The sequence below is a fragment of the Crocodylus porosus genome, unplaced genomic scaffold (assembly GCF_001723895.1).
Source record: "Crocodylus porosus isolate Cpor-Errol unplaced genomic scaffold, CroPor_comp1, whole genome shotgun sequence".
NCBI lineage: Eukaryota > Metazoa > Chordata > Crocodylia > Crocodylidae > Crocodylus > Crocodylus porosus.
The window spans coordinates 2,630,955-2,657,099 of NW_017728918.1; the positions used below are offsets into that span (position 1 = coordinate 2,630,955).

The 26,145-nt window shown below is 43.4% G+C and overlaps 1 protein-coding gene across 5 annotated transcripts in view; it reads right to left on the bottom strand.

Annotated features, from left to right (window-relative positions):
- The window catches only part of RUNX2 (runt related transcription factor 2), a 292,780-nt gene that overhangs the window by 76,536 nt on the left and 190,099 nt on the right, over positions 1-26,145 (bottom strand). For 2 of the 5 annotated variants that reach the window (XM_019537135.1, XM_019537131.1), the window contains exon 7: positions 8,398-13,430. The exons of the other annotated variants lie outside the window; for them this stretch is intronic. In XM_019537135.1, coding sequence (XP_019392680.1) covers positions 12,952-13,430 — 479 coding nt within the window. In that variant the 3' untranslated portion in view covers positions 8,398-12,951. Of the gene's footprint in view, positions 1-8,397; positions 13,431-26,145 lie in introns of those variants that run through there. 5 annotated transcript variants of the gene reach the window in all.

A 26,145-nucleotide genomic window follows, 5' to 3' on the forward strand; every position in this document is an offset into this window, starting at 1 on the left:
CGTGGCTCTCCTCTGGACTCTCTCAAGCTTCTCCACATCCTTTTTGAATTGTGGAGCCCAAAACTGGACGCAGTACTCCAGCTGCGATCTCACCAAGGCCGAGTACAAGGGGAGTTGCTAAGGGAATACGACGGCTTTAGACTTGCAGTGAGTTCTGGAGGACATGCCAGCTTGGGTAGGATGAAGGGTTTGGAGGCAAAGGGGTACATCCTGCCTTGCAGAAATCCTGAGAACTGAAGGAAAACTCTCCACGGGGCTGGAGAACACCTCTGCTATTGGGTGCTCGCTGTGGCTTGATGCTGTGCTGATAAAGGTGCTAGATGGAAAGGGCTAGGGTCAGTCTTAAAGCTAGCAGGAATCTCCATTGGTGTGAACTTCCCCAGAGGAAAGAAGCCAGTTGCTGTACCATGGTCTGGATCTCAACTTTCCAAAGTTCAAAGACAATTACGTTAGTGGCTTACTGGTCCAAAATGTCTCTAGATACTGTGAACACCATTGCTCACAGAGGGAAAGCCCAAACAGAATTTTTTGCGTGGTAAAGGACTGAAATATTGAGCATCTAACCATATACAGATGCATTGTCAGGCTGGATTTAGCTGCTTGTTCAGCTGAATATGCTTTGTAGGGAACCTAGTGAAAGGGCTGGGCCTATAAAGGCCCAACCAGCCTCAGCTCATATCTGTCCACCTCACCGAGATCAACGTCTTTGTCTCCTTCCAGTGGTTGGGGCTCTAAAGGACTGGATCAGCAAACCACTGTCTCTGAGCTAATGTCCGTTCGCTCAGGTGATAGAGGGTTGTGATTTTCCACCCTGAGGACCTGAATTACAGGTATAGTACTGCATGCAGCTATTGCAGAAATCCTTTTTTTCTGGGCTATGGACCATTCTGCCTCTTCTCATGGAAGTCTGTATGGCTCCATCCCCAGCCACACGATACTGATACAGGGAACATAAACATACTCTACTTAACTGCGCCAACTTGAGCCATGCACTTAAGTCTTTAAAACTGGAAAAAATGATAAACAGGTAACATGGCAGCTTGTCAACCTATTTTACATTGATATTTTTCTGTCACAGGATAAGTCAGTGAGCTGCTTCTGGGCAGGAGCCCATGGTAAACAAAGTGCCAGGCTTAACTTGGATATCCTGTAAAAATACCTTTCATAAATAAATATAGTGCACAAAAAATGTAAATGTGTCCTGTTAAACTAATCGAATGAAATGAGTTAATAATTGAAAACTGATGCAAATGATGGATTTTTGTAATGTTCTTTTAAAGATGTTGGCCTAACGCTTCAGAGCATTTTATAGCCTTGCAAAAATGTCCGCATAGGTCGTCTCGATAAGCGGGTGCACAAGTTCTGCACGCATACTTTTGCATGTGCAGTTGTGTATTTCCAGGTTTAAAACGCTGATGCAATCTTTCCTTTCACAAACCCTATTCACTTCCTAGAACCGTTTTCTGTGTCTGTCACCGAATGGAAAAGAAGAAACGTGACATTGATGCATGGTAACACATGTCAGAGTCTTTCCCCTGATCTCTGGCAAATCACAGAAACACAAGAGCTGATGTAACCCTGTCCAAGAAGGTAGGGTTTCCTGTCTGTGAAGCAATAATACCCTGCTCATCTCCCCAAGCTTCTGAAAGCACATTGCAAGCCTGAATGATTTTGCTATCATTTCCCACCTCCCCGTCTGGTAGCTATTGCCACACAGCTGAGGGACAGCCCGGTTAAATGACTGTCACAAGGCTCCACACAGAGTCCACGTCACAGATGGGAACTAACTGGATCTTTCTCAACTTCCATGCCTGTGCCTTAACAGAAAGACCATTCTGGCTCCCTCTGTTTAGTTAGAAATATTCTCCTCCAGCTTAAGAAAAGCAGGTAACGATAATATATTAGGAAAGGAAAGTGGTGGGGGGAAAAAAAGTAAAAGGGATGGAACAAAGGTGCTATTTTAAATGAGTGGCTCCAGTTCAGAGTTTTACTATTTTCTATGGCAAGAAGTAAGTCAAGTCAAGTCCTTGTTGACTGGTACTTTCTACAGCTCCACAAAAGCCAAGGGGCTGTGGATTTTTAAGACTTTTTAAATGATAGGGGAAAATTCAAGCCACATGCAACTTGAAAGTCCTGAAAGGCATGGAGGCCAGTGTAACACATGCAGCGACCAGTCTGAGCAAGGGTGGAAGCAGAAGTACAAACTAGATTTGCAGCCCTGATTCTGTGATCTCCCTGCCAAACAGGGGTTTGCAAAGCAAAGACCTCTGGAGATTTCTCATACTTTTTGGCTTATTCTCCTGGTGTTCATCTTAACAGGAATCAGCTGTTCCCCTTCTCACTTATACAGTATGTTGCAGCATAGACTTGAGCATCTGGTCTGGCTATTATTAAAAAAAAAAAAAGACGCAGAACGAGAACATCTTGCTCTGTTAGGAGAACACCACCACTGGCAAGAAAAGGACAAAGAGCATTTGCATTCACGATTCCAGGGATCTGCCTCAATTATTCTCTCTGTCTCTCTCTCAGTTTTCCTCCTCACTGCTTTCTTTTCCTATTTCCTGATATTGCCTTCATTTGCCTTTATGTTCCTCATTTCCTAGAACCAGCCTGTCCTTTCTCAGGAGAAGCTGCACAAGAGAGTTTATCTCACAGCAGTTGGATGCAACAGGATGGTATCAAGCTACCGGGGAACAAGGGGCTTGCTTTTTCGCGACTGCGGAAATGCAGAAGTAAACAGAAGTGGGGAGGAGGGTGGGTGGGCTGCATCGCCACCGAGGTCCCAGCTTTCTTTGGAAGCCTCCCCCAAGGCTGGAATCTGAAGGGATAAAAAAGGAAGGGCAAGACTTTCGAAGGTGTCAATGAGCCCAGCCCCTCGTGGCCATTGACTTCAGCTGCACCTCCCCTGGAGCAGCGGGAGTCTACTGCAACCAATTATTAAAATGATGTGTAAAAGATGATGGGATTGTAAAATGCAAGACCAGGGGTCACCAACCTACAGTGTGAAGGCCACATCTGCCCTGCAAAGTCAAGTTAGCAACAATTCAGCAGCTGGTTGCACGTGCATTGGAAATCAGCGGTCATTCAGCGTCTGGAGGAATCGGCAGCGGCACCCGGGTCAGAAGAAACAGCCCACCTCCGCAGCAAGCCATACTAAATTGGCCTGCTCCTCCTAAAAAGGTGCAGACCCCTGTGCTAGACAATAACCAGAGAGACTTCAGTTGAGCTACTGCTTATTTACACTGGTGTAAATTAAGACCCTAATCCAGGCCAGTTAACCCTAGAAACATCAACATCTTGCTACGTAATATCAGTATTACCCCCTGCTGTAGTGTTGTTTTTCCAAGTGTTGGGTAAGCCACCAGCTTTGACAAAGTATTTTGCTTATCCTATTTTTCTGTTGCAGGAGAGGCTGCAAATGAAGCTTAATAATTGCAGACCAAATTGAATCCAGCTCACAGCTACACCCATGTAAATCTGTCAATGCGGCAGAACTGGGCCTTAGTTCTCCATTGTTTTGACCAGCTCAGCAATTTGGGAGCTGGGGCAGTTTTTCTAAACATGTGGTTTAAAACTACTCTGCTTAAAGAGACTGTCCAATGGCTCAGACCCAAACCTCAGATATGTCGAGAAAGGTAAATTGTAAAGATATAAGATGTCCAAGTTGCTGTCTATAAACACTGAGGAGCCCTGCAAAGTGGAGAAGTGCTATCTTGATCTTACATTTGGGGAAGCAGAGGCACAGAGGTAGTAGAGAGCAGTCCAAGGCTAGCTAGTAAATCATGGACAAAGCTGTAACTTCCCATGTCCAGACCGAGCCTTCTTTCTTTCAATGTTACAACTTCCCCAAAATATAATTAAAAGGATATTGTTTCCATTTTGAAAAAAGATCAGTATTCCCTTTTCTGGCTAGTGACCTCATTGCAATAGCTTGGGATAGTATGTGACAACCAGCAAATGCTTTGAGTCTGTCAGGAATCACAGGATGAAGTATAGCAATGAAATGGCATGAGCATGGTTAAATTGTACAGGGGGTCATTAGTAACACCGGCTTTGTCCAGACTACAAAAATGTGGGTGCTCAACTCAGTGATTGAGTCAGTTAGCTTGACTTCCAGCAGCAGTCAAGACCGGGCCACTCAGGTTTTTAATTCTAGGTAGCGGCTTTAATTCAAGCCTGTAAGGGAGCTGGGGTTAAATGGGAGTGGCTAACCTGAAGTAACAACCAAGTTACCTTGCTTTTTCATGGTTGTTTTATCCCCGTTACCCAATTCCAGCTCACGCAGCAAGGCCCTGCCCTGCCCTGCCCTGTCTTGCATAGACAAACTCATAGACTCAGCTGGTCTGGCGGTAAACGACTTAAGACCTACATTTTCAGATAACCACTGTTCTTTGGTGCCCGTTTTTAAATGCACAAATTGAAACGCTGATTCTCAGCAAGAACTCAGCCCCTTCCCCTCTCAGAGACCCTTTCGGGTGTTTCAAGCGAGGCACTGAACTTTTGAGGCATCTAAAATCCCCAGTTACTTTCAAGAATCAGGCTGTATTTCCACTGCTTTAATGGAGAGAACGACTCCCTGTTTCTCCAAGCGCTGAATGGATTGTAAGGCACTCGAATATGCCAGTACTTGGGGGAGGGGGCATAATTCATTGCCAAGACCAGAGGTTGGCAACTTATGGGTCAGATCCAACCTGCGGAGCCATTTTATCCAGTCTGCAGAGCTGGGGGCTTCTCTAGCGTTTTGGCAACGGGGACCTTTACCCACATGGCTGGTGAGCGCAGTGACTGACTCCAGCTCCGGGACAGCATGGGCCAGGGTGGAAGCAGCCCACGCTCAGCCCCATTAGAGCAGCCCCCGATGGGAAATGTTGCCAGCCCCTGATCGAGAGAGGTGGGGGCATTATGGGCAACCCTACCCAAGTCCTTCCCAGCCGCTGCTATCACAGGAGTGATAGAAATACTCAGATGGAGAAAAAGTTATAGCGACAGTGTGCCAGACAAAGACCTTTTGCGTTCTACATATTTCTTTGACATAACCTTTTACCGTCAGATCGCATCATGCTACGGGCTGAACAGAGCTAATAAAACGGTTCCTTCACAATGCTTCATCTGCTGGCCATAGCTGCCTTCTGCTAGCCACAATTTGTTACCAGGTCGCATGCTTTTAATGAGCGGGTTTGCTCTTTGAAACTGGCCAGCACGCATTTTGCTGACAAATTTCAGCTTCTGGGTTGCCGTCAGACCACTGCCTACAAACGTTCATGCCAGTATATCCTGTCTGAGCTGTGCAATTGGTCACTAGACTCGCAGGGTGCTGTTCCTACTCCCCAGTGCGAATCCCCGCCAAGGCCTGTGCATTACTTCAGCTTGATTGGCTGTCAGCTAGCACGCTCCTCAGGGAGAATTTCAACCAGGAGCGTTTAATTTCCCTAGTAATGTCCTAGTTTAGAGCTCAGCGCCAAGAAGAACCTGACCAAACCATACACATCAACGAGTTCAATACGGGATTCTCATTCTTTTCTTTTTTTTCTTGAAAATGGGTAGATTGATTTTAATTTGGTGCCAATAGTAGCGTTGGTAAGGAGCAGCATAGACAGACTACGTTCCTTCAAGAGCTGGTTTTATAGCACAGAGATGGTCCATCTCGAGCTTCTGGCTCCCTCCTATAACACAGGAATGCTGGAAACTGAAAGGGAGGAAAGACCTTCATATGGGGCAGAAAGACCTTCCCCTCCCGTACCTGCCTACTTCGGTTCTGCAATCTTTCTCTGAGGCATCTAGCATGGGCCGGTGTCAGAGACAGGATACCAGACATGATGACTCCCTGATCTCTGGTCTGGTAATTCCTGTTTCCGTTTTCTCTACTACCTCAGGAGCCTCAAGTCAAATCCCTGTGTCCTGTTTTGCCACCTACAAGGCCCACGTTCATTCTCATTCCCCAATAAGAAAGAAATCATTTTTGATTCAAAATTAATTGCTGCTACCGCGTAAATCAGCTTGAAATACTGCCTTTCCCGCTATCCCTTTCCTATTTTATATTCAGTGGGCACATCTACACCTGCACATTTACTAAGCAGCAACCCAAATTACTGTACAGTACAGTACAGGTGCGCGTCTACATGTGCATACCTGTACCGTGCAGTAAACCCCAACTTGAGCATAAATTTGATACCTGTATCATGCAAATATCAAATTTATGGCTGATTAGTTACTGCACACTAATGCACATGTAGACACCTTACTGCACAGTAACACTGTGTGTGTGGATTGACTTGGGACTAACTTTAGTCCCAAGTCAGTCCACACATAGTGTGAATGCGCTTTAATGCCTGCACATGTCAATGCCAACCTATTCCTGCTTACTGCGCAGTAACTTACTATGCAGTAAATTTAAGCCAGCATAAATGCACATGCAGACACCCAGTGAGCCTTATTCTGCTCTGTCAGTCAGGAGAAATTTCACTCAAGTCCTTCCACTGAAATGGAACAGAGGCGAGCTAAGAATCAAAGTAGTTTCAAAAGACAAGATACAGGGGCAGATTTCTACTGGAGATAATCGTCATACCATGGCCTAAATGTAGTATGAAGCTAAAGGTCAGTGTTCCTCAATGCAGTTATTAAGGAGTTAACAGGAAGTTTATAATAGCCTAAAATATATATTTTGGAGATAGCAAATTCCCTCTGCCTTCAATGGGAGCAGATTTAGGCTTTTGAAAATCCTTCCAGTTATTGTTACTTTTCATTTCAACGCACTGTTCTACATTTTTTGTCTTTTGGATACTAAACAAAACAAGAAGCTGAGCAGACACATTTACTGAGGGCCTGTGGATGAGTTCCCAGTGCAGCAGCAAATCGGAGTGCAGCCATCTGCTAATTGTACAGTTACTGGAACTGACTGGGCATTTCTATAGCAGTGATGAGATCCATCCCTGGTGCTCGGATCGGCCGAGGCTGTGCCAGTTCAGGAAAACAAATGGCAATGTAGCATTTGGAAGCAGCAGGTCTCAGCACTAATGTTTTTTAGTGTAAGAGGCACCTACCAGACTGACTAACATAATAATTGTGATATATGGTGAACCATAGAGAATGAAACATTTTGCCTTGCTTACTAGACAGTTTTCCCTCCCAGACTACGTCATCCTAAAGCCAGAAGCCCAACTGTTAGGCAAGACGATGGTACCCCAGTCTGAGCACCATCCTAATGCTCACCCACAATCTGAGGAGCAGGATATCTAGGTTAAAATGGGCAGTGAATAAATAGTTAATCATGCTGATATTTGGTTTCGTCTTTATCTTTTAGAATGAAAGATCTCTTGCAGGGAATGGAGCGGTTTAATACTTGTCTGAGCTATTGCTCCTCAGAGTCAATAAGAGAGACCTGCTTTGGTTAATGTTTGAAAAGTTACCTTCATAACCTTAACAGACAGATTTAAAAAATCTTATAGCTGAAGAGCTTTTCTTCTCTAGGCCATCAAGCTTGGGTCTATTTCTGGTACCCCAGGTCCTAGATACAGGGCTATAAATCCAAACCCAACTTCCCTACTACTCCCCTTCATTGCTAAAAGTGCAGTAGGACACATAGGAAAACCGAACAGCTGCTCACTCCTATCCCCATGGTTTCAGCTGCAGGAAGTGGATACATTGCTTCTGTCCAGTGTCTAAGAGCCACTGTAAATGTTAAGCAATTATTTATTCACAAGGCTGAAATAAAATTACAATAAATGCCCTGACGCTAGAAAATTCTTGAAGAACGCTCTTCCCGCATATAACCTTACACACACGTATGCAAACGGAGATTGTCTCCTTCCTCCCATCCTCCACACAGTCCTGTGCCAACTCAGCAATTTACTCACCAGCTTGATCTTACATTGCCCCGACAAGAATTAGGGCAAATCTGAGCTTTCCTCCACACCAATATATCCCTGGAAGCTTGGTGCTACCTCTTCCTTGAGGCCTCACAAGCCTGAAGACAAGAGACAGCTGCACCCCAGTCAGTCCAACCAGGAACAACTCTACCCAGCTAGCACTACTAAGCTCTGAGTGCCTCTTGGATAGGAGGCTTTTGCTAAAATTGATCGTTAAGTCTCAGAGTTAATGCTGAATTGAGATGAAGGGAGCAGTTCACACCCCAGCAATGCTCTTCCAAGTATTTGCATGCCAACTCAAGAAAACAGAAGACTTTTGGGTCAAATTTAGGTTTTCTTTGCAATCACCAGGAATAGAAAGTTACAGTTTATATTTAGATCAAAACTTGAATTCTGCAGAAAACAATGTGGCTGCCAGTGGCATGTTGGTACAGTGTCCTACTACATATTTGTTCAGTCCCACCCTTGGCTGCTCATAAATGAGGGGAGTACTTAAAAAGAGACAGCAGAGTATAAAGAAGCAGAGAAGATCTTTACGAAAAAAAAGCCATTTTATTGAAAATGAAATTCAAAATTCAACTTAATATTACAATCATGAGAAAATGCCAAACAATTCAATTTACAGTTGCAACATACAATACAAATAGTCCCTTTGAAGTTAAAGTAAACTCATCCACAATCATTGTCTGTGGCACAAAGCAGAATGTGTTTGTACAATATGTGCATGAAAAGCAAATCTTGGGCAACAGCATTTAAAAAAAAAAAAAAATTAAAGCTTGTATTTACACAAAATGCTACAAATATTTTGTTCCAGCGGAAATTCAAGACTGGTAAAGCATATTTAAGAAAAAAAAAAATGGAATGTCACTCATATTACCTAAAACAAAGGTTACTGTAAAAGTATGGTTTTTGGCTGATATACTTAAAAGTACTGCATTAAAAAAGCAAAGAGTTATCTGTAAACATGGAAGTAAACAAACATCTAAAAAAGTTCTCAGAAAATGTTAACATGAAATGCATTATATTTAAAAACAATAAGAAATTCAGGGGTTCAGAGAACTGGGCTTCTTTGATTTGTACTCATGGCTGGTACAGGTTATAATTATTGCTTTTGTTCATGGCTTGTCTGTCTGAATCCTGGCTTAGCATGTCGCCCAGATTCAACAGCAGGCTCCAGTAATCAAGGTGGAGCAATGAATGTGACAGTGCAAAAGTTTCGCCACTCAAGATGGCACCTGTTGAGACTGATAAATCCTTGCTCAGGGGACTGCTGGCAGGACGTTCAAGACTAAGGAGTACATAGCAGCTGGTCTGTTCAAAGAATGTCGAAATGTCACTCGAATTAAATTTGGGCCTAATCCAGCTTGCTCTATTCAGACATCTAGCCTCACGGACATCCATAGAGCGAATCACATTACTACCGAGAGAAAAATATAACCCTATATTTTGATATGGGACATCACACCGGTTCTGCTGTAGAGAAATCTTTGGTACAATCAGAGAGTTGGAGATTAACAAAGGCCATTTTTTTTTTTATCTCTAAATCCATGAACTGTGCCAACTGCCGGTCCTCAAAGGAAAGGGCTAGAGTACCTCTAAGGCAACCCTCTTTCCTTTAGAGGTTATGCACATCTCCTAATGTAACTGATCCTGTCAGATTAACTAGAACACTTTTTTTCTTCCCGAAATTTGGAATCAAGAACATCTCCCAATGTATTTGGAAGCATTCTCAAAAAGCTTCGCCAGGCAGTTGTGTACCAATTTGCCTGTGTATTGACCACAATCACTAGTAAAAATAGAGGGGCGGTTTTCAAAAACGGATTTCAGAGCACAAATTCCCCTGAAAGCCAATGGAACTTGGGCACTTGAATGCTGAGGTGCTTTGGAAAGGCCCCACATCACCTGCCTGCAGAGTAAAGACATCTGTCTGCTTGATCGTGGTAGCCAAACGCACAAATTTAAGTGTGCTTTTTGCATCGCACAGCCAGGTATGTAAACGTTTTGAAAGGCTGTCCCTAATGGTCCAGTTTAAAGAAGCATGGGGACACACGAAAGAGTTCTGTTGGGTGCCGCGCAAAACAAGAATCCGGTCTAGGCTGGACTGATCCAGAAATGAAATGAAGTGCTTGAGTCTTACAACAAAGTCTTTAAAAAAAAAAAAAATCTGGGTTGCTGCCTGCAGCCACTCTAACAACATTTGAACACAAAAGCATCCCTAAAAATTACTTAATATGCACACAGTAAATCTTAAAAAGCCCTTCTCAGCAATAACAAATAATGTACAAATATAGTACCTTTTATTAAATAGGAAACAGCTTGCACTGGCAGTACATTTTTTTTTCTCTTGCTTACTAAACAAAAAACAAAACTGAAATGTGTAACCAGACACTGGCTTTTTAAGTGCTGCTGAAAGTAGCAAATGTATTTTACAGTTACAAATAAATGGACAGTGGTACGCTTCAAGCCACCACGAACAAACAATAAATAGAATCAATTACAGCTTCCATCTTTGAAGGAACGCTACGTATTAGAAAAGTGTCTTATTCATTTAAGCATACTTGGTATACAACCTTTAGAAGGCAAAGATTTTTTTTTTGAAAGAGCACGTAACCGTACCAAATTGGGAGGAATGTACCGTGATAAAGTTCAGTCTCGTAAGATGACTGTCTTAGCTATGAACTGATTATGATAATGTGGACGTTGTCCGATGAAGTCATTAGACCGTGTGACTTCATTCGCTGGTTGTTTATTGTGAAGGTAGCCAAAGTACAGCCTGTGACTCTCCTCATTATCGAGACGGAGTAGCAGCCCAAGGAGAATACTGGTTATTACATGCGATTTAAGCTGGCTGGACCGTGAGAGAGCACTGGATGATGGGAGCTGAGAGCCTACACAGGCCATACCTCTTACTGAGGGTCAGGGTAGCTGCACTCTCCTCCATACGATATCCCCAATTCAGCAAACACTTTAGCACATGCTCAAGTGCAGCTGAAGGTGAATGAGATCAAGTGCGGGCTAAAAATTAAGCACCTGCTTAAGTCTTATCCTGACACTGAATGGACTGCGGATCCAGGGTTAAATGTGTGCATTAGGAGCCTAATCCAAAAGCCAAGTGAAATCAGCAGAAAGATTCCCGCTCCCTTGAGCTGACTCTGGATCAGGCCGTACCTAGAGGCCTCGGGCTTGGCAAAATGTGGGTACCTCAGCTTTATAGGTCAGTAGCAGACAGATTGCTGAAAGGTCATGGGTGCAATTTCATATCCCTGTACCATGGTTAGGAGCCCTGTGTGTGGCTTTAAGGTGACTGTCATCTTCAGCATAAAGTTTGAAGATCTGCGTATTGCTGAACACTGAACCCGCAGAGCACTGGTCTGCGGTGCAGTGGTTCCCTTGTGCTTGTTTCTTGAATATGACAACTGCCATATCTCTTCAAAAGAAAACAAAACCAAACCAAAAGGTCCTCACCCCTCTAGCATTCGATGCTAATGAATGGTGTCACTTTAAAAAGCTAAAGCGTTTTGGTCTAGATTCTTACCCCCAATTGTTACATAGAGCTGGTTGAGATGTCAGTGAACAACGGTGATGACAATTTCCCAATTTCTACCTGACTTACACTTCTGAGCAATTATACAGCCAGCCAGTTTTAGTCTGAAACTGCCAAATGTCAGCGTGTTGGCACGGTGTCGAAAATCCCAACGTTCTGTCAAAATTCAAAATCATGAGATGCTTTCTCATTGGAAATTTTTCAAATTCTTCTGAAAAAAATTGGAGCAGACAGGGGAAATCTGGGGGAAGAAACACTGATTTCCTCTCTTCGTTTTTCAACCATCTCAGTAATTGCTGATTAAAAGGCAAGATTGTGTTGAAGGCAACCAGATATCAAATAACATTTTAAATACACTATTTCCTTCATAAGTTATAAAAAGATCATACATCCAAAATCATTTGATATGGATGCATTTGGGTTGCTTTTTTTAAAAAAAAAATCACATTGTAAACTAGTTCACACTGGAACTGCTTTTCAGGTATGGGTTTGAGGTTTACACCTTTGAAGAAATGTAATAATTAACACCCCTCTACCCCCACTTTTAGAGACCGAAGTCAACATATTACATTAAGAAACATTTCAAGGGTCCAAACATCATTAAATAATTATAAATATTCCTTTAAAGTTATATGATGATCCATGTTAGCAAATAACCTCAATTTTTACACATTCATAATTTAATTAAAAAAAAAGTAGCCAAACGCTATCTATACCATTTTGGCTCTAGTAACATATTGCCACTTTCATTTTTTGCTTCAGTAATAATATTTTGTTTTTCTTTTAGAGGGTTTTTTGGTTCACGGACAAAGGCAAAAATAATTATACAAAAGCAAAAAAGAAACCCCATGGTTGTCTAGTCAGGTGGGTAACTTCAAGACTCATTTCTTTAAGTACAAAAAAAGCAATGAATGCAAAAAGCTCAAACTTTTATCTGCAGCAAGGCTTGGACTCAATTTTGGGACACGGGCTATGAGCTGAATGTACTACACCAGATTGGAAACAACTTGATCTATGCTTTCCCTTTTATGTGCACCAATACAAGCCAGTTGAATTGCACTCACTACATGTGTGAACAGGGTCCCATACATTGTATGATTGCAACTGTATCATCTAGAGTTCAAGGTTTTTAAAAAATAAAATGGAATGCAGCCTTTGCCTTGCATCACCATATTTCTCCTGATAATTGGGGAGTCCATTTTCTCCTTATTGGCAAAAGAACTCATTATTTATGACAACAGTCTAAAAAACAAAACGAAACAAAAATAATGGGGTTATTATTGTGTGTAAAAAGCACATTTTAAATATCAAAGAAGGTAAAATGTTTCCAAGAAAAATATGTGCTTTGATCCATATAATTTGAACCATGGATGGTGGTAGGTTGGTCACTCTTGTTATTTATGGCCATTATCATCCCAACTAAACAGTTGCGCATATCAGTAAAATCTTTTTTTTTTTTTAAAAAAAACAGGCACTTTGTAGTAAGTCAACCATTTGTTTGTTTTTTTTGGCTCACGGAGATTGGGCCACGCAGAGGAAATTTCAATATGGCCTCCAAACGGACTCATCCATTCTGCCACTAGAATTCAAAACAGTTGGGGAGCTGCTGTGGCTTCCATCTGCCTCCACACCGTCATTCTGGTTTGGCAAGTTAGGATTTAATAGTGTGCTGCCGTTCGATGTGGTGGTGCAGGGAGGAAGCATTCTGGAAGGGGAGCGGTCTCCCCCCGGCACCATGGGGAACTGGTATGATCCTGATGAAGTGCCATAGTAGAGATATGGAGTGCTGCTGGTCTGGAATGGTCCACTTTGGTTTTGGGAAGAGCCTGGGTAGGGTGGTGGCAAGTAGGTATGGTAGTGAGTGGTTGCTGACATACCCAGTGACATGCCTGAGGTGACTGGCGGTGTATAGGTAAAGGTAGCTGGATAGTGCATTCGTGGGTTGGAGAACCGGCTCTCAGTGAGGGATGAAATGCTTGTGAACTGCCTGGGATCTGAAAATGGGCCCAGCTCTGAAGCACCTAAAAAATTATAACAAAAGATGGGGGAAAAATTCTGTAAATATCAGTTTGTTTTAATAAAGTGATGATATTTTTTTTTTTTTTAAAGAAAACCCCGACTTCTTTTGGTCCCAGAAAAGAACATCAAATCATATCAAATCATACATTGCAAGAAACAGAATCATATACCTGTCTCGTACAAACGCTGGGCTGAGGTCATCCCTGGTGTGACCCCACTGCTGTCAATGGAGGTTGCAGTATTGCCAACCCAAAGCGTTCAAAGCAAAATTCATGAGATTTGCTTAAAAAAAAAAAAAATCATAGGATTGGGGAAAAAAATGGAATGATATTTTATCTGCCCGAGCCTTGAGGGTGAAGATGAGCCCTGCTGTAGGCTCTTCTCCACAACTCTGAGGACTAGCAGTGTTAGTTTGCTGTTACAGGAAAGCTGAGATTCTTACTTGATTGCCTGCATTCAGGAACCGGGGCTTTGGGAAACAAAGAAATCTTCACCCAAAGGATGATTTAATTATGAAAGTTAGTAACACCCCATTAGTTGCACCAGAGATGTTAATGGAGTTGCACCAGGGATGACGAGGCCCCACTTCTCTTATCATTCATTTAATTTCAGGTCCATGGTTCACTAGACTAGATTGCTATTTCTGGTAAAGGCTATTGACTGCATGAGTTTCAAAACAGGGCCAGCTACCAAACTGCTAGGAAGTACGAGAGCTTTCATTTTTAGCACGGTGAATGGAAACTTACTAGCCCAACACTTTCTGTTACTGAAAGAAATTGCCTGCCGTTGGTATTGCTTCAAGACGGTTGGTTATAAATGGACCGACACAACACATAGCTATGGCAAACCTCCTGGTGATAACACTCTACAGCAAGTTTAACTCTGAAGTGAATGTAGAGATGGGTGAGCTTGTTATCTCTGACGTTCAAGTCCAATCAAGCCTCCTCTGAAAGCAGCACTGGAACTTACAGGTTAGTTGGTTGGTTGGTTAGTTAGTTGCTTGGGAGACTTGTGGCAGGAAAGCAGCAGAATAAGGTGTGGTGCAAGATGGAGCAGAGTGAGAGGAAAACAATGCATAGAAAACGGGGAGGGAGAAGGGATAAAAAGAAGTTTAATGAAAAAGTACAAGGCACCTCTACTCCACACTCTCTCTTTTTACATTACATATTTATGCAAAAGGAATCCAGATGTAAATTCCAGGGGAAGCGATCATGAAACCTCGGCTTACCCATCTCTTGTCCCACAACTGCTTTCTTCAAAGGGAACTCAGCCCCCCAGTCCTCAACCCCCAGGTGTCAGACTCACTGTATTAAAGCCTGAAGTTTTCTGCTTTATCTGCGATAGAAACTATTGTCCAGGGGGTAGCAGTGCATTTTAAATATGACCTGCAGACATTCCCATGTACAGAGAGGGTGGCCTGGTTTCTCTATTTTATACTTAATCTTGGTGGTTAGAGACAATAATGGTAAGTGTTATAGACAACTCCAAAATAAAAGGATCTTGCGGAGACTGCCAACAGGCATGGTGGCTCTTGTGATGTGGACAGCGACCAGCAGAAACTGGACCATGTTTCATTTACATCGATTTATTTAACATAAACCACCAAAATGATGTCAGGTGATAAACAGAAATGTGCTGAGGAACAGTGTTCAGATCCACATCAAGTTTAGGGTAAAGTATTTGGGCTTCATCCAACAAGGAATCAAAATCACAGTATATGACTGAGATCGAGGGATTCTAATGCAACCTTTCCTGAAATACAATCCTTATCTGGAGTTGAATCAGTGACCTAGAAGTGAACAGCTTTGTATCCATTATCAACCGCCTAAACCATAACACTATGGAATGTAATATAACTTGTACCTTTAGAGCAAACACTCTACCGCTTGCTGAAAACGTCTTTGATTCCCAACTGCAAACAACAGCCAGAGGCCATACCACCCAGAAACAAAGCTGTTATTCTGGAACATTATCTCTGATATTGTGAAAAAGTCTGATACGTATCTGGAAATATAAGGACATTGTATAATTTCCTCGGCTGGTGCAGATGCCGAGCCTCAATCTGCTAGAGCTTACACTGAATGTAAGCAAATGTAACTCCACTCTCCCCTGACATGATTCAAAAAAGACCTTTAAATATGAAAATAGGCTGTGTATGTATAAGGCTATTTATATGAGGGCCCACTTCGTATTGCCTTTTCCTTTATGATAAATACAGTATTTTTTTAAAAGAGCACAACTGAGATATTTTGACTTTTTGAAAAGTCTATTTTGTTATCACTGTTGATTGCAAAATATAGGCCGCTTTACCAAATGCCAGAGCAATGAAACTTTTCCTACTCTTGGTCAAGGGTTTGTCTTCCCTGTTCCTACTTCCAGTTTAGCACATGTATAAACCACCTCCTAAGCAAAGCTAGGAGCGCTGCCAAGAAACAAGCCTGCCCACTCACGCCCATTCAGTACAGGCCCAGGCTTGCATCTGCGGCACAACAGATGGCCCAATGTGGGTCTAAGCCATCTTAAGCCACTCAGGCTTGCTCTTGGACCTAATTTTGTAAGTTTAGTCATGTGTGGGTGGAGCTTATTTCTCAGTAGTATGTCAGGCTTGCTCAAGAGACCATTTAAACCTACCCTGTGACACTTTCCCAATTTTCCAAATCTCCCTCTAGCTAAATATTTTGGACAGCCTTCTGAGCTTTTGGATTTAGTTGCTAGAAACTACACTTTGTATTTGTAGTATTTCTGTATCTCACTGGAGGGCCGACCTGAAGTGTTGGACTACCGGCGTTATTCGCGGGAAAATAAATTTGCACCCTCTGCCTCATCCTTCTCAATCTTGCTTTTCCAACTGTATCTTGAACCTCTAGCTCTAAGAATAGTACTCAGACTCCATCTGGCCATGAAACATTGCAGTCTCCTTTTGTCCTAACTTTCCTCCTTTCCCCCATTGCTACCAACTCCCATCCTTTGGTTTGAACTCAGGCCCCAATCCTGCAACTATTTAAGTTGTGTAAATGTAGACACATGCTTAGAGCCAGATCCTATCCCGCCGAACGGGTACCTCAGTGCTCCACATGATCATGTTATGGGAAAAAAGCAGATGGGTCTGCCTCCACAGTACATTTGTGTGCCATGGGGCATGGACACATGTAACAACTGAACTGTTCCCAATTCTCACTATTTAGGAACCAATTCACAATTGTTGTGGGTCAGACATGTCCACACATACAATCCTGTAGCATTTTAGGTAGAACAGTAACCTTCTAAGTGCCCACCTGCTGTGACCATGACATCAGGAGACAGGAGTGAGCACCCAGCCCAGCCTGCCTCACAGTGGGTGAGTGGGGCGGGGGGGAGGCCCGGGATGTGGATGACCTGTGGCTGGGAGTGTTTTCACTTTTCTCCTTTCTCTTCTCTCCTAAAATTCGGTTCAATAAAGTCAAGTAGCCTGCACATGATTGAATTCTGCATTGCACTTGCCTGTCTTAGGGCACCCAAGGGCAGAGGGGGTGCTTGGACCCACACTTCTGGGTTCCCAGGGGCTGTGGGGAGGGCACAACAAGGGCCCGCAGTTGAGTAGAGTGAAGACACAGGTGTTAGAAAGATAGCTTTTATTGAAGAAGCTGTGCAAGGGAACTCATTGATAACAAATGCTACAAAAGGGAAAATAGATGGGCAGTAGAGTTGTGGCTGCGTACCAGAGTAGCCGATTGCGGCAGGGGACTGGGCGAGGGCATGGGGGGTGATGCAGAGTGGGACGCCTGGGAGATCGACCTGACCCATCTCACAGAACACTTGGTGTCCATAGGTAACACTGAACCGATGCACTGTGCACTAGATCAAAACTGTGCCAGATTAGTTACGCTTTTGAACTATTCTAGGTAGTTTTAAAACAGTTTAACAGGTTTGTATGTCTGTCCATGTCAGGGTTAAACTACATGTAAACCAGGCTAAGTGTTACTTGTGTCCATAACCTTAGCCTTAAGGGGAAGATGATGGTATGTTACAAAAGCAGGTGTGTAATTTTTCAGGGACTCAAACAGGGTGGAACAGGGTCACCCAATCCCACTTAGGCCCCTAATAGGTAAAGTGGGATCTGGAGTTCTTTGCTGCATTAGAAAACTAGATAGTCAGCTCTTCTGGGTGTTTAATCTAGTCATATTTGTGCTTGCACTGTGAAGTGCTGTGCACCCAAGTAGCAAGGAAGATGCAGGAAAGCATTTATGATCCCTTCCATGACTGAAGATTCACACTGATTTTTTTTCTGATAAAGCAGTGGGAAAAGCACTTTAATGTTGCAGTCTCTTGAGCTCTGCAAGTGTAACTTTGAGCAAGTGCAGCAGGCAAGCTGCAGCCTGTTTCATGGCTGGAAACGTTGGCTCAGTTGCACCTCTTTAGAAAAAGTCGCATTTCTTCTCTTACCTCTGTACAGCCAGAAATGGAAACAGGTACTCCTACTGCTCTTTCTTCTTCCTCTATGATATCACCATTGTATGGAGTTTGACAATACAAAAGAAAAAGAAAAGTGTAACAGGAAGCTTGGGGCTCCTGTTACATTAAGGGAGAAGTAGCAGCAGAGATGTCCACAGGTGGAAGAAGACTGCACGTTATGCTTCAGGGGAGCAGGGGAGGGGGACGGGCAGCCAGGGACACACGGGTTGCAAGTGCCTATTGCAGGGCGAGCTGCCTACAAGTAGGAGACTAGGGCAGAGCCCTAGTTAGGCAATAAGGGCGCCAGCAGTAAGCTGCCCCGGAGGCCGAGGGGATACACCTGTGGCTGGTTAGGAGAGCACCTGGGAGCCAGGAAATATAAGCCTGGGCCCGAAGCAGAGGGGTGGTGTAGCCCTGAACTTGGCCAGGAGAGGAGCTCCTGCCCATTCAGGCTGGTGGGGAGTGACAGCTGGAAGCCATGAGGCTGAGACAGCCAGAAAACAGGGAGGGGGCTTGGCATAGTATAATGACCCAGAGGGAAAGTGCTTGAACTTGAAGTGGTTGCTTGGATTTTTGCTCCAGACTACACCCATGGACTGGATGTGGCTGGTAGGGGAAGAAAGGAGACCGCAGAGGTGCTTAAAGAGAATGCTATTGAGCCCAGCCGGGAGCAGGGGCACGAGGCGCAGTAGGCTGAGGCAAAGAAGACCAGGGCCTGAGCCCAAAGGGGGCAACAAGAGTGGCAGGGGCCATCGAGATGCTGAGACTTGAATGGCCAGGCCTGAGCTAGGGGGCCTGGGCAACCCGATCTACAGCCAGAATAACCTGTTGGCTAGAGCTAAGAAGGCTGAACCTATACAAGGGAGTAAGTGGCAAGAGTGACATCTGGGAGGTATGGGCAGGGCTATAGGGGTGGAAGGAGCCCACAAATAGCCCTTAAGGCAACTGGCACCCTGTGGCAGTGATGGGGCTCCACTGAAGGACTGAAAAGCAGGATTGTGGGTCAGCTAGGTACAGGAAAGACATACTGGCCCAAAGCAGGCCCGGGCTCCCTTGGAGACCCTGGGCAGCCTCCCTGATACAAGGGAAAATAATTCCATCAAGAGAAAGACAGAGGGTACCCCAGGAGCCGGAGTGGGGCAGGAGCCACGTGGCCACCGAAGGGCATCACAACTGCCCCCAAGGCCTGGGCCTGCTACACAAACTGTAATTTACCTCTTTAAATAAAGCTTTTACATCTCAAAGAGCAAGAGGTGAACTGTATTTCCAGTTCCTAGGCAGGTTCTGCGCAAACTTAAGTTTTGTGTTCAAATCCTCCATGAGATAAAGTTAGTGCCGAAGTGAAGTAACATAAACTTGCCTTTCTCTGTGCTAAAGCACCATATTCACATAAGCCCACACTTTCTTTCCTGCAGAGAATACTGCTCTTGTGTGTTTAATATTTAAAATGAGAACAATTAAGATTCCATGTGGTTTTACTTATTTTGATGCAAATGCCTCATTAAAAACCCTAGACTTGGGAGTTTGCCAATAACATTTTGGGATGGTTTTGCTTTTAAAAAAATATTTCACCTGTTGTAGCTCTGCTGCTTTATCATTTATAACACAGCACGTACCACACTTATTTCTCTTTTTCAGTTTATGGATGCCAGCTAATGCCAACTGACGTTTGTTTTTCAATTAATTAGTGCTGCTTGTGGTTTATAGAAAATAATGTAACAAATTTCTGCCATGTTTACAGCACTCTAGCCAATCACTTTCAATTACTATAGACTGCAGCGTACTGAGAATAGATTAACTCCTTCTGGGTACAACAAAATGATGTGAACTTGAAAAGGATTATGGGATACTTTTATAACTAACAAACATTGCAATTCGCTGGACTTTGTGTAATCATTTTATGTTATAGGGACATTACTGGGAGAAAATATTCCCCAAGCTCACGGCATTATGTCTGCTGTAGAAGGGGCTTCTAACACTTGGGTGCAGTACAAACTCATAAAAAATGTATGAGAAGACAATGGTGTTTGTATTTTCTGTTTTTTATTAGGAAACTAGTGAATGGACTGACCCAAGGAAACATAGCTTGGCACTGTCTGTAAGCATCACTTGTGGCTATTTTAATTAAATACTGCTATTTCACCTAAATGTTGCCCTCTGCTTTTACACCTTTGGTGTCAAGCCCTTCACTTTTTTTAAATATTGCAATAAATATTTGATAGTGTGCTCTGTATTCAGTAGTCACTCGGCCTTGAACAGGTCGGGAGGTGGGAGCAATTGACTTGTTAGGGCTTTTTCTTCCCTAATACACATGCGCATCTTGGCTTATCGTTTATCAGGTCAATAGTCCCACCTCTTACCTACAGCTCTGTTGAACATTAACCATGTTGGCAGAACTTTTTCATGCCAGTTGTCTGCTGAAAGCAGGGTTTCATTTTGTGTTTTTAACATCGGGTAAAACACTTCTGTTCCTTCTGAGACAGAACTAGGGTCATTGTATGGTTCATATTAAAATTCTGGTGAGCTCTTCTTTGACAATCTCAAGAATCCACACTTTGGAAAAAGGACTTGAAATTTAGCCTGAGATGACCTTTGGCCCTTTCATAGTCCCCAGGAAGTCCATCCAAGCGGAAGCAAATATAAGCAGAGTACCCTCCCATCCAGGGCCTGGAACGGAACCCGAGTTTCCCCTCTTCTACCAAGAAATAATTTCCTCTAGTGCTGGTCTTTCTAAAGAACAACGTACTGCTGGTGGGCAGTTGATCTAAGCATGTGTCTTTGCACAATGTACTGACTTGTAGAGATACCTGACCTAGTTCTGGATGAGCTAGCCCAGGTGTTGGGACTAGTTGGCCATATCTACACATGCAATTAATGTGCCTATGTAGACGCTGGGGCACAGGGTGTTTCAGCACAGGGCTAGCTGGCAGGCAGCCCCTGCAGTGAGGCATCCTGTGCCCTGGGCAGCTGCTCCCCCGGGGCTCCATGTGCTGGGGCACAGGGTGCCTCAACATGGGGCTTGCAGCTCTGCACTGAGAAACCCTGGGCCCCAGCCAGCCACTTAGCAGCACATGGAGATGGGGGGAGCAGCTACCTGGGAAGCAAGTTTCTCATTGTGTGGCTAGCCCCACAGTGACAACCCCTGTGCGCCAGCCAGCCGGGACAGTGTCTACATGTGTGCTGCTGTGCACAGAAAACCCCACAGCAGGGTAGTACTTGTATTTTACAAGACCACCCTGCTGTGGAGTTTATTAGCTATGTGCACCCTAAGAGGGGTGCACAGGTAGATGCTGAGATGTTTACTGTGCAGTTTAATTAGTCAACGTCCCGTGTAGACGTGCCCAGTAGAGCTCCATTTACACCACACTGCAACTGGGCTAATGATGCTTGCCAAGAAGATCTGAGTGTTACACGTTCCACCCCTTCCACCCGGGTATCAATGTAGTGGCATTTCTGCTTGTTATTTTAAAGATAAACTGCAAACAAAGCCTGCCTGAAAAAAATAGCCTTCAGGTTACAACATCAAGCACTCAGAAGTTAGGAAATGCCAGAACTGTGTTTGCCTGTGCAAGTGCATTACGGCTCAGGTCTAATTACAGGATGGCGCACTGTTTCTTCCACAAGACCCCTGCTGTAGTCGGTGCACAAACCAGCCTGGTCTGGGGTTGAATTAAGGCGGTGTAATAGAGAAACTCCTGCCTCATCTGCTACAGAGGGTGGAAGGCGTATAGTGAATGAGCAGGCAATAAAGGAAAAGATGAGATGTCTCCTAGTCAAGGCAGCAGAATGCCTCCCTAGAGAACTGGCTCTTATCACGGCTTCCATGATAGGATACATCACATCAAATTTTTCACAGATGGTCACTAATTGTGTCCCTCATTTTCTGACGCCTGACAGCAGACTGATTTATAGAAGGGCCGAGTGCTAATAGATGCAGCTGAAGTCAGTGGGAGCCGGGCTTGGAACATAGCAGCATGTAGCAAGTGCTATATGCTGCTAAGTACTCTAAGATCCAGGATTTCACATATTGGGCGTTCATACCGGGCACACAAAATTAGTCAGTACTTCTGACCTTAATCTTCCAGCACGTCAGTTTTCTGCCTGTAATGTGAACACTGTAACACTCCTTGTCTCATAGTAGCTCCATGACAATAGTCCATATTTGTGAAGCACTCAGGTACTGTAAAGGTGAGTGCTGTAAAAGAACCGATAAGGAAATGAATAATTATTTCTTTAGAGCTGGGTCCAAATAGTGTGCAATAGAGAAGGTATGGGGCACATACTGAACAATGAGAAAGCAAAATCTGGAATGGCTGTTTAAGTCCATCCTGGGCACTGAATAAGATGGGGCCTGTGGGAAAGATGGTATTTGATAATGTAATGAAAGATTGAAACACAGATACATACAGGGCTGGGGCAGTGAATTAAGGCTACACAGCCCACTTAAATTCTGGGTTTTCCTTCCTTTCCTATGTCCTTGTGATAAGGTATTTAACAGAATTTGGAGATTTGTTGGAATCTGACAGGCCGTGCTGCGAATACTTCTGCTACGGCCTTGAACTTGCAACCTCTGGCCAGTCAACTGTGCGCAGTTGTACCCACATCACCTTGGCTCCCTAGGTTAGGCTGTCACAAATTATATACTATGAGCAAGACCTGAAGAAAATGCAGGAACATCATTTTAAAAGACACTCATAGACCCATGAATTGGGGAAGAAGATCCCCTAACATTTTCTGTAGTCTTTTTTTCTATATTGTGATCTCAACTTACAACACAGAAAAAATGTGCAGACCGACCCCATGTTGTGATCAGTAAAGAAAAAGTTGTGTTTCCCTACAACTGGTTTGCAACCTACTGGTGAGAACCCATCTCCTATGGATTTAGAGACTTTTTAGGGACAACATGTAGAACAACCTCATTAAAGAGGACCCACATTATTTTAATAGCAGTTATGCTAAAGCAAGCTGTTAAAGTCAACAGCAGCTGGATCAAACCCTTGGTTTAGTTCACCATCATGCTGTCTTCTCTGCTTCTTCTTATGTATGGAACAAGCTCCACAACCTCATCATTAAGGCCACTATCCTATCCTTAGCATGCATTTCTGCTAAAATGACTAAGGTAGATGTATTACTGCTAATGGTTGTGATGGTGTTCAGCATGGATGAATTACTTTATTAATTTCTCTTTTTTTAAGTCCTTACAATAACAAAACCACCAAATGCAACTCAAGCTTGTTCACAAACCTATTCAACCTATTCAGTTTCTTTCTTACCACTGCTAGCCCAGAGCTCCTTTCTATATGCTGTCCGTTTGTCACTCACATGGTGCAGTTCCTTTAACAGTGATCCCAAACCAATAAGGATTTTATAGGTGAACCGACATGGAGCCCCACAAGCATGTAAAGGGATCTATCCGTGCAACAGATCCCACTGTACAAGTTAGGCTTCACCTCTTTAGAGCTGTACCCTAGTCATTCATATGTATGTAAAGATTAGTCTAAACAGTACGAACTAGGTGCTATTTTCCTCCTTCCTATTTTGGACACGAGTGATAATATTAAAAAAAAGATGTAATTGCAGTTAGAATATTTTATTAATTTTTGTTAGAACAGTTGTTCTCAAGACACCTTTGCACACCAAAAAGCAAAAACTGTCACCTGAGAACAATACCAGCAAGAGAGGTGTGAACTGCTCTCTGATTTGCCTCAACAAGGTGTTAACTTCAAAGCCTAGTTGGGACCATTTAAACTGCAAGGTTATTAAGCACAGTAGTCTAGCAAAACTGCAACTGAAGGAAGGAACATTTTAACACCTTTCGCAACTATTACACACAACCTGTATATAAGCTCCTTTCATTGCATCTTTTCTCCTTTTGCAATTCCTTTCTTTCTGTATTAGTTTAGATGATGATATTTCACTTTTTTCACACTGAGTTTTCATAGTTGGGTAGTATGATGATAGACCCCTTAAAATAACACAGATGTATTTATGGAGAGATAAGATAGATGCTTTTCTTGAATGTATTATGCAGCATGCAGTGTCCAAGCTCTTCACATCATGATATGGCTAAGAAGCGTCATAAATAAAATAGCAACCATTAAAGTAGCAAGTGTAACAACAAAGAGCATTTCCCAGGAAAAGTAGTGTCTCTTTGCCCTTACCTTTTTCAACTCCATCACAGACCCCATAACTACTCACCCCCCACCCAATAAAACCTTTCTGATGGAAGAAGAAGAAAGGAGTCCTTCTATCCATTTGAAGCAGTTTAACTCTTTATGGCTGCTCCTGCATTTCTAGACATTGGGTCTAGTCTATTGAGTTGGATAAAATGATACAGTACCCAGGCCCCTTTCCTGGGTGGTTCATTAATTTAGTAACCTGTTATATCACTTCACAAATATTCCTTCTCATATGCAAATCCATTGTAACCCAGCCCCCTGCACCAAGTTGCTGGCATCATGGATTGAGCTGAAACTCAGGGTCTGCAAGAACAAGCCTCTTCTAGCCAAGCTGAACCACAAGGTATCTTGTCTCAAAGAAATAGCTCACTCAGAAACTTCTTTATATATAGACTCCTAGGCTGCATCCAGATGAGCACAGCTGTGTGGTATGTGGTGCTGCAGACACATCTGCAGCACCACACACTGCTCATTCAGCTGTTCTCCGCACTGCAAGGGAGCAACATGATGGGGTTGCTGCTCCATTGCAGCTGCTCCGTTGCAGCAACCTGCACAAAAAAAAAGCGGAGAGGCACACATGGGGACAGCGTGAGCTGCTCAAAACTGGAGCGTAACTGCCCAGAGCCATATTTCAGCTGCCAGCCAGGCTCCAACCCAGCCTTCCCTACCCCATCCGGGGTAGCTTGCCATGTGCCAGAAGGTGCGTGGCACAAGTGTTCCCTGGGGACAAGTAGCAGGGGCACAAGGTGTCCTGCTCCTATTTGTCCCCAGGGAACCAAACATCCACACTTGTGTGGACGCGGCCCTAGAGGTGGACAGAAAGCTACATTGTGGGAGGGTTACACTTGCATTTGTCGACAGTGAATGTCACCTGCCATCAAGCTGCCCATTTGCTTAGGTTGACCAGGTCCTTCTGAAGTTCTTCATTAGTACCATTGTCCCATTTCAGTAATCTTCCCCAAAATCTCAGACAAGCTCTAGGTGATCGTGCAGGAGTGGAATTGGTTAGGTTTTGGGGACAAGGAGAGTTATTTCTTTACCAGCTCCATTTGTTAAAATGCTAAACTTTGTCTGATGTTGGGATTAAACCGCATCTTGAGTTAATAAAATATAAGAATCCTGGCATTTTATGCAAAGAGAATCTATTTTAGTGTTTTTTTATACAATAAACCCACACGAAAATAACACTATCCCACTGTTTCTGAGCTGGATGATATGATTTTATATATCTTCATCCTGGAATTTGTTACATAAATCACCACTTCAACCACGGTAACAGAGTATATCAGCCTCTGGGATGAAGTGGACTGACTCTTTGCTGGCTGACAGTGCGATGCACCTCGAGACAGTAGTTGAAGGTGGGAAGTGCAGAAGAACCCAAACCCACCCAAAACCATGTCAGTATTTATACCAAGCTCAGCACCACTTGTAGCTATGCATTAAGGTAGACAAGCGATGCAGTATATTGGAAACAAAAAGTATATAACGTTTCTCGGAAATATCACAATAAGCCTGGCAAGTCAGCACCATTATATAAAAGAGCATATTTCTTTGTCATGAAACACACACACATGCACCTCCCACATGAAGTTTTGGTTCAGTTTCTCAATATTTTCACCACTTGAATTTTAGTTGCTACAGCTTTTCACGGCCCCAGATTAAATGTATTACAGGGAATGTTTGAGGCTTTTTCTTGGATAGCAACCTAAGCAGAGAGATATACACATCAGGAGGATTAAACCACATGACCATGTGCCATGAACATACAATAACAGAGTTTCAGCATAAGAATCCTATACAAATCTAGTAAATGGGAAGATAATATACACCATGGCTAGCAGTCTACATTATATTTCATTTTCTTTCTTTCTTTCTTTTCCTCAGAAAAAAATGTGCCTTAACTATCCAGTATAAATATTTGTTTCCAATGTTGTCATGAATTGTACTTTTCCACTGCATGCTAGCAACTCTCAAATACCATCTGATCCTCAAGCATAGGCAAAAAAAACTATGCTATGCGGGGGGGGGAAACTTGGCATTTCTCTGTAACTTCAACTTTTAAACCCCTCTTTTCTTTCCCTCGCCACATTTTCTATTAGAAATCTAT